Genomic DNA, 12,924 nt, shown 5'->3' on the forward strand with positions numbered 1-12,924 from the left:
GTCCAGAGAATTTTAAGCATTTTGTGTTTCTCACTCGTTCTTGCTGCTCACAGGACTTCCTGATTCAGACATTTTGCCGGGACACTAGTGCAGATCTTGCAAGGCTGGTTTTCCACTAGGAGATGTTAGGGGGAGTAGGGAAAGCCACCATTCTCAGCTCAATTAACCATCACAATGATTTCTAAACTGTTTTATTAAATTGAAAATGTTGCATATGGGGGCCTTTAAATTAACTGTCACATTGCAACAGAGTAACCAATAAGGGATCTGACATATAACATATGACTGAGCTCAGTTACATTGCATTTGAAGTAAGTAAAACAGTGATATAACAAAGTTAGATGGAACTAATGACTGGGTTTTACAGTTTGTCCTTTAAAGCTACATTATGTAATTTCTAGGGTTAATTTTTGGGGGAAATTCTCCCATCTAGCAGTAAGACGATATATTACAAACTCCAGCTCCCCCCAACTCCAAGCGAGATTTACTAGCTACATAAGCCTAATGTCTTAGCTGACGTTACAAGACTTTATCACGTATTCCTTCTCGTAATGAGGTTATTTTAGAAAAATAATTGTAACTTGCATTTAACAATTTAGTATGTGAAACTATAGGTCATATACTTCATGTAAGAATAATGTCGTTATGGATTTGTGATTTTGGCTTATATTCAGCAAGCAACTTATCAGTGCTAACATTTTTCAACAATACTGTACAAGATATGTAGTTCAAGATAGCGCTATCATGGTCTTCTATCTCTGTACAAAAAGTCAGAGAAGTCAGATCAACGGGAAATGTGTAGTTCTTCCAGTGTGGGGAGAGGGCAGCAGGTGATCTTTTGGGCGGGGTTGATGACCCTCACTTACTGTACTTAAAGGTACTCTAAGCAATGTTGGGTAACGTCACTTCTGGTGATATTCAAAACAAAACAGACAGTCAGTAGAAAACACTAATGCCACATATCTTTGTTAGGCCTAGACACAGTAGTGGCTCCACAAATATTTGTCTGTCAGCACTCGCAATTTGGCTGAACTCCAAATTCCAAGTCTGCAGTGGACACCTGGGCACCTCCTGAATACTCATAATAGATTATGTTGCTTCTATTCTATTAAAAATATATTTTTTGCTGTTTTGGTATCAAAATGCAATTATGAACTGAGATCTTAAGTGCTTAAATTTGATTAATGGTATTGCTTTTTAGTTCGAGACATCAAGTTCACAAAACACTTGGAGGATGCAGAGGTGGAGGAGGATGGGGAAGCCATGTTCAGCTGTGAGCTTAACTATGCAGATGAAGAAGTGCGTTGGCTTTTGAATGAGAAGCAGTTGTGCTCAAATGAAGTGAACATGATTCAACAAGTGGGCAAGCTCCACACTCTCACTCTGAAGAATCTCCCGGCTGAGGATAGTGGAATGATCACAGTTATTGTCAAGGACAAAATGGAAACAGCCTCCCTGAAGGTGAAAGGTAAAACAAGATGATTGTTTGATTAACGACCATATTGGGGTCCATGTCAAAAACAGTTAATAAGTGTTAATATTTAAACACTGTAGACTAGTTTGATGGAAAGAAAATGTTCTAACCTGCTTTACTTGTCAGAGAAAAAGGCTGTGTTTCTCAAGTCTTTGGACGATGTGGTTGGGGAGGAGAATGGAAAGATCACACTGAAGTGTGAGGCCTCAAAACCAAGGGTATCCATTGTCTGGAGGAAAGATGGTAAGGTCCTTGCTGCCAGCTCCAAGTATGAGTTTTTACAAACTGGCAAAGCCTTGGGTCTTACCATTCATGACCTCACCAAGGACGATGCTGGTGAATATAGCTGCGATCTTGGCTCAGATCTTGCCAAATCCAAAGTGACTGTGAGAGGTAGGCCTAATAAGACCTTTTATTTCTGCTGTCATTCTGAAACACATGTACTAATATGCTGCTTAGAACCATTGGTGTAGTGGGGATTTTTAAAGTGGGGGACGCTATTTTAATGACGTCATTGAAAAAAACTGTCACACTCGCACCTCCACATACTGTAGGCTACATTGGTGCGTAAGGCCAAGGCCAAATTGTTACCAGCTTTCGTGAACATGATACCGAATAAATAAATTTAAAAAATAATGACATGGATTAGCTTCAAAATGTAGCCAAATGTCTTCTCCCAAACTACACTTTTCCACCAAAGTCTATCAATATGGTCTGTAGCTTTTCATTTTGTTGTATCATACAATAAACAGACAAACCATAATGTAGAGTTAGCCTATGTAATCTAGCGTAGTCTAATCTCCTTGACGCATAACATGCCGCGGCTTGGCTTCATTCATTACCACACGTAAACGATGGCAATAACAATAGCACAAGCAGGATTCACACGCATATTCAACACGCTGTGTGGGCACTGTAGCTCAGTTTGAGGGGGCGTCATATGAATGTCAATGCGAATGATTAAAATGCAGAGGTGCACAGTCAATAAAGCAAACAAAAAAAATAACAGAAAGAACACTGGGCAGGCAAGTGCCAGTCATTTGAAAAGTTTTTGTTTGGATGAAAGTAGCTGCTGCATCAATCGTAAGTTTTTCCTAAAGTTGTTCAGGTTCACCGTTGGGTCATTACTTATGGTTAAATAGCCTTATTACTTATATTGGAGCTCCCTTGATAAAAATCACTCATATTACTCACACATGCTTATCGTGTCATTTTGACCACTGGATTAGCCTACCTTCTGCAAAACGCAAACGAAGGGCCATGAAGATGCTTGCTAGATTCGGATACCAGGCAGTTGCATAATCTATGGTTTTCTAGGCACTTTCTAGCTACTTTCAGGTAATGCGGAACGACGAGCTGTGTAGTTTTTAATGTCTTTACGCATAGTGGAGTGCTACAGCATGACGGTCATTCTTGTAATGAATTTAGGACAAAGAGGCCTAATTGGAGACGTTTGCGTGATGCGTTGTTACCACTGGTAACAACACTTGTTATATTAACTAGAAAAGCATTTCCTGAAGGAAATACAGTGCATGAAAATGCAAAAAATATGATGTCAAATATCATACAGAGTAAAAACAAACTATATTGGTTGCTAGGTAGATGAGGTTTAATATAGTTGGAATGACTCAACAGTTAAATAGGTGGATAGTTTATATTGGTAAATAATTTACTTGGTAGATAAGGTTTAATATAGTTGGAATGATTGAACGGTTAAATAAGTGGATAGTTTAAATAGTTAAATGATTTAGGTAGATAGTTGACGATAACTGACACTTGGAATGGCTCTAATGTTTGCTAGTAGTTATGCTAACTATATTAACAAAGATAATAATGTTAACCAAGTTACTATGCTAACTATCATGCTAACAATGTTAAAATGCTAAGTATGCTAACCATGTGACTTAGCTAACTTAGCTAATTATTTTTAGCAGTTATGCTAACTAGCATGCTAACATGCTAATAATGCTAACTATGCTAACCATGTTACTTAGCTGACTTAGCTAATAATTTTAAGCAGTTTTGCTAAAAATGCTAACTAGCATGCTAACATGTTGGCATGCTAGCATGCTAACTATGCTAACCATGTGACTTAGCAAATCATTTTAAGCAGTTTTGCTAAAAATGCTAATTAACATGCTAGCATGCTAACTATGCTAACCATGTGACTTAGCTAACTTAGCTAATCATTTTAAGCAGTTTTGCTAAAAATGCTAATTAACATGCTAGCATGCTAACTATGCTAACCATGTGACTTAGCTAACTTAGCTAATCATTTTTAGCAGTTTTGCTAAAAATGCTAATTAGCATGCTAACATGCTAGCATGCTAACTATGCTAACCATGTGACTTAGCTAACTTAGCTAATCATTTTAAGCAGTTTTGTTAAAAATGCTAATTAGCATGCTAGCATGCTAACTATGCTAACCATGTGACTTAGCTAACTTAGCTAATCATTTTTAGCAGTTTTGCTAAAAATGCTAACTAGCATGCTAACATGCTAGCATGCTAACTATGTTAACCATATTACTTAGCTAACTTAGCTAACTAACTACAGTGGGTAGGAGTCATAGTTGATGACAAGTAACAGTTTACAATGGCTGAACAGTTAAAAAGTTCAGTAGTTTAAAGGGTTAAATTGTTTAACAGTGAAATATTGTAGTAAGGACTTTTATTTTGAAACCGTTTTTGGGAGAGGAAGCAGTTGAACAGGATGTGTAGTCTTAATAGGGCCAGTTTGTATGCTTAAAGCCTGAGACTGGCAGTTGATCCAGGTGGCCCGAACACCTGCCATAGGATTCTAATTGCTTAACGGCTCTATTGTGATGTCATCAGCCCATGTTAAGTCTATGGGGAAATTTTGATTAGTTTTTAATTAATAGTTTAAAAAGTATAAAAGTTACAAAGATGAAAAATACATAGCACCCATGTCCTAAGTAAGACCTACGTAACATAGTTTGAATGAAGTTTCTACGTTAAACGGTTGAAGCTGCATTAAGTGCGTTAGAAGAAGAATAATAATAAAATGCCTTGGAAGAACAGTACAGTGCATTTTCATGCACTGTAATAAATGCTTATTAAAATGCTCAAAACAATGCTCCAAGAAGTGGGGGGACGGTGTTCCCCCGCGTCCAACGCCCACTACACCCCTGCTTAGAACCATAAGCATAAACATAAGAATACGAATACTAATCATGAATTGTAGGTCATGTTATGTATTATAACGCCCACTACACCCCTGCTTAGAACCATAAGCATAAACATAAGAATACGAATACTAATCATGAATTGTAGGTCATGTTATGTATTATAAAGTGCTTCATTGGGAAAGTTTACTCTGAAAAGTAATATAAATCTAATTTTTATGATACAAATCAAATGAATATGGGTTTAGGCACTCCCCTTAGCTGTTTTAAAATCAGTGTAGCCTACAGCCTCTCGGGACTTGGGCTTATTGCTTAAATTTAAGATCACAATGACAACCTTGGATGCACACCGAGTTTCATTAAATTCCATCCGTAGGAGGCACTGCAATTTATGAATATCTATATCTTAAATCTATACCCTAATTATAATAGCCCTGTTTATACCGTGGGCCATCAGCCCAGGAACTTAAGCTCAGGAACTGTGACCTAGGCTACAAGCAACAGGGCTGGAGATCCTGGGTTTACACTTATCATGGGCCACTTCACCAATTGTCAAAATTCATACTTCTAAAACGGATAGTTCCGGTCCTTGATTATGATTGGCTGAATCTCGTTTGATGCCATTGTAAAATCCAGCACAAACATACACCTTGACCGCATTTCATTCTATATTATTTACTATAACTTGATATAAAAGTTGAAGTAACTGTGTCTCGACATTGCTTGGCAACCATTAGAAAAGCAATAGTGCCGCTAGTGAGTTGTGCCTAACAACGCCCCTAAACACCGCTAAAGTCAGTGTAACCTATGGCCTCTCGGGGCTTATTGCATAAATTGATCAAGACGATATTGCACAACATTCCACAGTAACCACATAACCGTAGCAACATTCATTGTGATGTGTAAGCACCTGATGCTTGATCTGTGGCCCTGGCAGTTGAGCAGGGCTTGTTACCAAAGATTCTCCGCTCTAGAATCTTTGCTTGATACTATGGCATTAGTTCCAGGTTTTGCTTGTTTAAGCCTAGCCCAGGACAGTATAAACCCCTCTTGGCCCAGGAACTGAGTTCAAGCACCAGGTTTGGCCCCCAGTATAAATGGGGTTATTATTTATACCTACCCTTATGTTCTTTCTCAATGTATTGCAGATATTAACATTGGTATCACTAAGCGCTTGAAGCCAGTTGAAGCTAAAGCAGGAGAGACATGCAGCTTCGAATGTATTCTGTCTCGAGAGAGCACAGATACATACTCCTGGAATGTCAATGGCAGTCCTGTCAGTGCTGGTGGACGCTTTGATATGTGCAAAAAGGGTCGCAAGTACACTTTGACCATCAAAAATGCCACAAACAGTGACACTGGTGAAGTTATCTTCACTATCAAAGACCTTGTCTCAAAAACCACTCTTTTTGTTGAAGGTATGTCAATATTACTGACTTATACTGTATATTTATACCATGCTCCATGTAGTATGCCCTTTGTCATTATTGTACAGATTCATAGAAATGTAACCTGAAATGTGATCATTCATCTGGTGTTGTTGTAGGCACTGCTGTCATTGTATCCAGAGAGCTCCAAACTGTCTGTGCAGTGTCTGGAGAGGATGCTGTATTTATTTGTGAAATGTCTGAGGCCAGCCCTGACATCAAATGGTCCAAGGATGGGAAGGCCATTAAAAAAAGTGAAAAGTATGACATCAGCCAGGAAGAAAAAGTCATGAAGCTCACTATTTACAATGTCACTGACAAAGACTCAGGGACATACTGTTGTGAAATCCTGGGTGGACCCTCAACAAAAGCCAGCCTTGAAGTCCAGGGTATGTACATGCACATTTAGGGCCCTATCATTACAGTCTAAAGTGCAGGGTCACTAGTCAAAAGCTTATTCAAATTTAGTAGGATGTCCAGTCCACATTGGGAGTGTTTTCGTTATCAAACGTTGGGCGGATGGCGCAACAAGGCGATCCTAGGTTTCTTAATCAGTCATGGGTGTGTTTGGGGCGTAACGTCATTTAAATCAATGAGAATGACATCTGTCATTCCCTTTAACAGCGCGAAGCGCGACGTCAAAGAATACATCAGTATTTTGACAGTCAGCGGCGCATTTGAAGGATTCTGCTTGCGAGACCATATGGAACAGTCATTCCACTAAACTATGCTTTACTAAAACCTAGCATAGTCAGTCAACAACAAAACAGTTATACACAGTTAGTTACTTTCACTATTGACTGACAATGGGTTACCATCGAAAACATAGGCTGAAAAAGCCACACTTACCCTAATATTGTTCAAATGACTGAGTAAAACAATGTTTATCCTGCAGAGGAGTTGCTTATATCTCGTGACAGTGCGTCTTCAGCTATGCTCCATATGTGTCTCTCGCCTCTCCCCTAATCACTTTTAATCGTCATTACCAATTTGCAAATGATGGTGACTAACTACTCATTGTGAGATGTATTTCATAATATCTTTATTCTAATTATGTTTCCCATTGTAATCGTGTAATTTGTGATTTGTTTTGCATGGACATGCATTGGTGCACGTTCATGGATGATAGAAGAATGGTGCATTGTGCACCCGCCAATATGACTGTTGACAATGCGCTCTTAAAATAACATATTTACAACTCGCCATAGACTTCTGACCAGATTTCTCTTGGTCAGTGGTGCAATGCGTTTTAGGTAGTGTACAATAGCGATTTTTAGACAACGCGCCAGACCACTCCCTAGGTTGTTCATCACCACACCTCCTGGCGCATTGTTTAAAACTGAGACGTGTAAAATGCCAAAATACAGTTTGCACTGGGTGGAAAACGGGTTTTCCGCCATGCACCAGGGTGGAAAATAGGGGCTTTACAGTAGATGGAGTTTTTGTCTGAAGTAGCAAGCTAACAAGCTAACAACCAGTCTACTTACCTAGTAAAAACTACATTAAAGCTAGCTATCATCAACTTTCTAACTGGTGTATACTAATGTATCAGGGTTGGGTTGTAGACTGTCTGAAGGGCATTGCTTCTAGGGCTGAAGCAATTTTGCAATTAAGTTAAAAAACTCAATTACAAAAACTTGATCCACAAAACATTTGTGCAAAGCCTTGTTAAATCTACACTAGCAGTCAAAAGTTTGGAGACACTTAAAAACTTCCATTCCACTCCATTATAGACAGAATACCAGCTGAGAGCTTTTGCATTGTTTTTTTTTTAATCAGGGCAGCAGTTTTCAGATTATGTGCTAACATAATTGCAAAAGGGTCCTCGATCATTGGCTGATCTTTAATGCAATATCTACTTCACTAGTTCACATTCCTGAATTTGCACAAACATGAAGCATAATACATAACATCATAATAGAAGAGCAAGTTTGGCGAGGTCTCTCGTCATGGTCCTGAAGGGCATTGCGGAATCGTGCCGGAGTCGACTGCGCAGGCAGGAGTCGGGCAGGATTCCGCCATACACCCCAAAAATTGCATTTGAATATGAAGGACCTTATGGCCTGAACCTACGCGGAACAAATTCAACAGGAGAGCGCAAGGTGCGCTTTCCTCAGATCAGAGAGATTTGATCTGATATAAGAGTGATAGGCGTCAGAGGACCAACGGCCGAGTGTTTTAAGTGCTTGATTGGACAGACCGCTATTTGCCGCAGTGGTGGCCGCACCAATCCTAAATTAATGAGTTGAGTAACGGTGTGCTGGGATTCTGATTTGCGTTAGAACAGCTTTGAGCTGCGTTTGGAACCAAAAGTGAGTAACGGAGTGTCTGTCATCTGTAGCAAAGAGGGGTTCAAAGGGGGATGCAAGGGAGGTGCGATAAGTAATGTAATTAGCCAAAATGTAATAGGGCTGCAGGGGAGAGTCGATGTTGAAAATGAATACTGACTGTCCTTTATTAAGTTGATCAGTTTTACTCTGTTTAATGACGAAGCAGATTGTGTCTGCATCCAAAATCTGAAGATCACATACCCGTGGATGGATGGATGGGTTAAACCTGGAGCTTGTGGTGGTAAACTCGCTGCACCTCAACAGCCCAAAGTATGCGAGTGTAAACATGGCGGTTAGTGTAAGATCTGAGTTGGGGAAATAAAGCCAAATCTCAAGGTTTGTATGCAGCTGCTGAGTATGTAGATGGTGATTGGAAGGCGACGGTCAGGGGTAGCTGGTTCCAGCTTGCGGATACCTTTGATGAGGAGCGAGATATGATGGCTGGAAAATGCAGCGCAATCGGAGCCGAATATTCTTTTGTAAAAGAAATGAATACCGGCTAGGTAGACTTTAATCGTGCCGGCCCTAATTTTTAAAATTAAGTGGGCATATGACACGAAGGAGGAGAGTGTTAAGAGATCAAATGTAGGAAATGGTAGACAGTGTGAGCAATGAAATAATTTGAAAGAAAGACCAAGCAGTCCAGTAAGACTGGAGTGTCCTTGGTGCCACAGAGTGAAGAGCTAGATGAATGGAGTGAGTCTTGAGATAATAGGGTGGAACTGGAGTCGCCTCTGGGTCCGCTTCTGGAACTAATTTCTTGAATCTCTGAAATTCGAAGTGAGAGAGGGAGTCAGCAATTGCATTATGGCTACCTGGAATATAAGCAGCAATTACAATGAACTGATTGCAGGCAGCGGACCAGATTAAGCGACGCAAAAAAGGGCAAATAGTGGGTGAATGTGACCGGCCCTTATTAATCGCATGAACTACCGCCTGATTGTCGCTGTAAATGAGGACACTTTTGCCCGACCATTCGCTACCCCAGAGGAGTGCTGCAATTACAATGGGATACATTTTGTATACGGCAGAAGATGCCTCTTCTGGAGATAAATTAGCGAGCTCGGTTGGCCAGGTACTGGCAAACCAACGACCACTGAAATAACCCCCAAACCCAACCGATGGCGCGGCATCGGTGAAGAGCTGGAGGTCTGCGGGGGAACACACATGTTCGTCATAGAACAGAGAGAGACCGTTCCATTGACCTTAAAATAGCCGCTCAAGGGAACTCAAGGTCCCTTAAACTCTGGAAATCGAGCGCTACCGGATCTCTAAGAGCCGGGACCGAATGTGCTGAAGTGATGAGGTGAGACACGAACGGTCGGCCCTGAGGTATCACGCGCATAGCGAAATTGAGATGGCCTAGTGAAGATAGCACTTCGACTTTAGTTAATGTGCGGCTATCGTAATGGTCAGGAAATCATCCAGAAGATGAACTAGAAGGGTAATGTTATGGTTATTTTGTAAAATCCAACAAAGTGCCTCTGAAAGGGCATCAACAATTTTGGGGCTGCTGCGGCTGCCAAAGGTGAGACGTACAGAGAAATAAAATTTTCCTTGCCAATAGACTCCGAACAGGTGCCAGAAATCGGGATGAAGGGGCATGACTTTAAAAGCCGAGGTGATGTCTGCTTTAGCCAGCCAGCTGTTTAGGCCGGCTATTTTAATCAGTTTAATGGCGTCATTTACCTTCTGATAGCACATTGAGTAATCATCGAAGGGGATGAGACTATTAATGCTGGGTACGAGACAATTGTGGGGAAGTCGATAATGAGCCTCTTTTTCCCTGAATATTTCATGACCGCAATGCCTATAAGATTAATCCTGTAATTTGCAAATGGAGGTTCGCTGAACGGGCCCATCATGAACCTGGACTGAACCTCGTTTGCCAACAGGGTATTCACTGCCTCTGGATCTTCCTCAGCGGAGAGAAGATTCTTGCAAGTGAAGGATTGAGTTGGCATGGCTGAAGCGCCTGGGTGGAAACCAAATTGTAAACCTGAAAGCAAATAGTTAACAAACTCTTTGTTAGGATGAGACACTAGTTCCATAGCTAGAGCGGACACATTAATAGGAGTACTTAAATATTTCTTAATTTTTTTTATTGTTAGAGACAAAGACAGGGCAAACAGGACGCGCGTGGGTGCCAGCGCAGTAGCTACAGACATGCAGATATTTACAACTGGACTTCATGCATTTAGCAGATTGGAAACTGTTCCGGCCGACTGAGGGAGTTTGGGAATAGCTGATGTGGACCTAGTGTCTGCGAGGTTTACGTCTCGATTATCTTTCCCTTCAATGAAGGAACAAGATGTTGAAGTATGATGTGAGCTGCTGCAAATGGCACATGTAGCCATGCGACAGCCCAGGAACACGCGATTATGTAATTCAACATCCAAAGCACCCCAATAAGGACATTGGTTCCATAGCCCGACTCTGGCTGCACATTTAGCCGAAAATAGCCGGTGATATGTATAAAAATGAGTACCCCCAAAGGAAATGGCTAGCCCCGCTATGATGGAAAAGTATTCGTTCAACTCGCGGCGCCTCTGGGGGAATACGGAGCAAACAACCTCTGTGTATCTTGTGAAAGCCACCGCGAACTCAGGGAAGGACAAGATGCGAGTGGCAGGGCCTGCGGACTTGAGTGTTAACGTAACCGGACTGCACTCAATGTCCCTGGTTTGAAACATGTCTGGCAGAGACGAAAGTAGGGAAGACAAATCAATGTCCGCACCTGACAAGACCTGATTCCGAAGAGTGGGAGACACCGGAGGAGGCTCATTAGCAGGGGCGTGCGGCGGAGGAGGTAGGTGTACTACTGAAGCCAAGGTGTAGGCGGGCAAACGGAAAGAGGCGCTGGCCTCTGTCAAGCCCGTATGGGGAACGGATCCCTGGGGATATGCACTGTAGGGGTGGCTGACTGGCTGAGTGTGAGTGGGAGGAAGGAGCTGATGAGAAGCCGGAACCGGGTAGGGTGGTGGCACCAATCCAGGGAAAGAGGGGTGAGGGAAAACCAAGAGACGCGGGCGCGAACGTGGTTCGGGCCCGCGGGAGAGGATGGGGAAAGGGGAAGGGCAGCGACGTGGTCGCTACAAGGGGAGGGGGAGGAGGTTGCACAGCACCCTGGTTTGGCAAAGAGAAATGAGGAGAGGGTTGATTGGCTGGAACAGAGAAAGAGACAGCTGTAGCAGAGGGCAAGGTAAAGGGCTGCGTCCGGGCAACCATAGCTTGCTGGGTCGGAAAAGCCTGCTGTAGAGATAGAGGGAAAGGCACCGGAGGAACTGAGCTCCGCGCTGCAGCGCTGGTGCTCGGTTGCTCAGGGAAAGGGGATCGGGTTCCTGCTCAATGCCCTGACTGGGGAGAAGCTCAGGAGAAAAATCAGGAAAATATTGATATTGTCCTTGATTAGATGTAGTTGGTGAATGCAGGGAAGCTTGCTGCTGGGAATCTGCATGTTGGAGAAGTTGAAACAGGACTGCTTTCCTTGCGGAACAGGGAAAAGGGATCCCACGCGCATCCAACTCCGCTCTTAGGGGTTGAGATGGTCCAAGGGTTGGCTCTTCTCCTACGGGTCGTGCGGCTATCGCTGCCCTGCGAAACCGGCAAGCGATTGGAAGCCCGGGAAGGGGCTGGGGAAGCCAACCTGCGCGAACGGCGTCTTGGTTCCAGAGAAGATGCAAGTTGACGTGGCCGCTCACGGCCGGGAGCAGCGGGGCCGGGAAGAGTAGGTGGAGTGGGAGGAATGACAGAGGAGTCTTCCTCGAAATCGCTACCGGTTGAGCTCCATAATACCTGCCTTGGTCACGTCTTTTGCAAGCGGTGTAGCACGTCTTCGTGAGTAAAATCACACTGATGCTGCAACTACGGCAGGCAGACTGTGAATAAATAGCCTGACTAATTGAAGAGGGAGGCGTAGCGAATTCCGTCATGCTCCTCCCGAACTTCCGTTTGTAAAACGCCATATTGCCCATTATCAGCAACCATTCATCCAATGTTGCAAATGCACATTCTGTTTACTAATCTGATATCATTTTAAAAGGTTAACTGAGACATTGGAGAACTCTTGTCTTGTCTGAACACAGCATATCCTGTTTCCACAAGACCCACTTGTTCTTAACCCCGTCACCCATGGCTCACAAACGTTATATGTTTAGTATGAAAGGAACTTAGAGCTGCTGAGAAAAAATCTACTTCACTGGCCTCAGATGACTTTTTCAGTTCCCAGTTTGATGAGCCTTTCATGAAAGCTTTGCCTTGTGTTTGCCTTGTGGTGTCATTGGACTCTTTCTCTCCTCTTAATGAAGAAGACGTTTCTCTACTGTTTCAGCAAAGTCATCCAACGACATGCCCTTTGGATTGTGTTCTGTGTACTGCAGTCTATCACACCTGCTGTTCTACCGGCAGCCACGCATGTGTTTAATACTTCACTCAGTTCTGGAATAGTTCCTTCTTCTTTTAAACAGGCAAAGAGCCTTTGTTCAAGAAAAGTACACATAATCCAACTGATGTGAAGAACTACAGACCTGTCTTTCTTCTCCCTGTCTT

General features: G+C 42.5%; 1 protein-coding gene across 14 annotated transcripts in view; it reads left to right on the forward strand.

Annotated features, from left to right (window-relative positions):
* obscnb (obscurin, cytoskeletal calmodulin and titin-interacting RhoGEF b) overlaps positions 1–12,924 on the forward strand; it is a 196,347-nt gene that overhangs the window by 83,024 nt on the left and 100,399 nt on the right. For all 14 annotated transcript variants that reach the window (XM_042109107.1, XM_042109123.1, XM_042109138.1 and 11 more), the window contains 4 exons: positions 1,202–1,468; positions 1,601–1,867; positions 5,768–6,037; positions 6,166–6,435. In XM_042109107.1, coding sequence (XP_041965041.1) covers positions 1,202–1,468; positions 1,601–1,867; positions 5,768–6,037; positions 6,166–6,435 — 1,074 coding nt within the window. The remainder of the gene's footprint in view (positions 1–1,201; positions 1,469–1,600; positions 1,868–5,767; positions 6,038–6,165; positions 6,436–12,924) is intronic.

This window comes from Alosa sapidissima, chromosome 1, assembly GCF_018492685.1.
Source record: "Alosa sapidissima isolate fAloSap1 chromosome 1, fAloSap1.pri, whole genome shotgun sequence".
NCBI lineage: Eukaryota > Metazoa > Chordata > Actinopteri > Clupeiformes > Clupeidae > Alosa > Alosa sapidissima.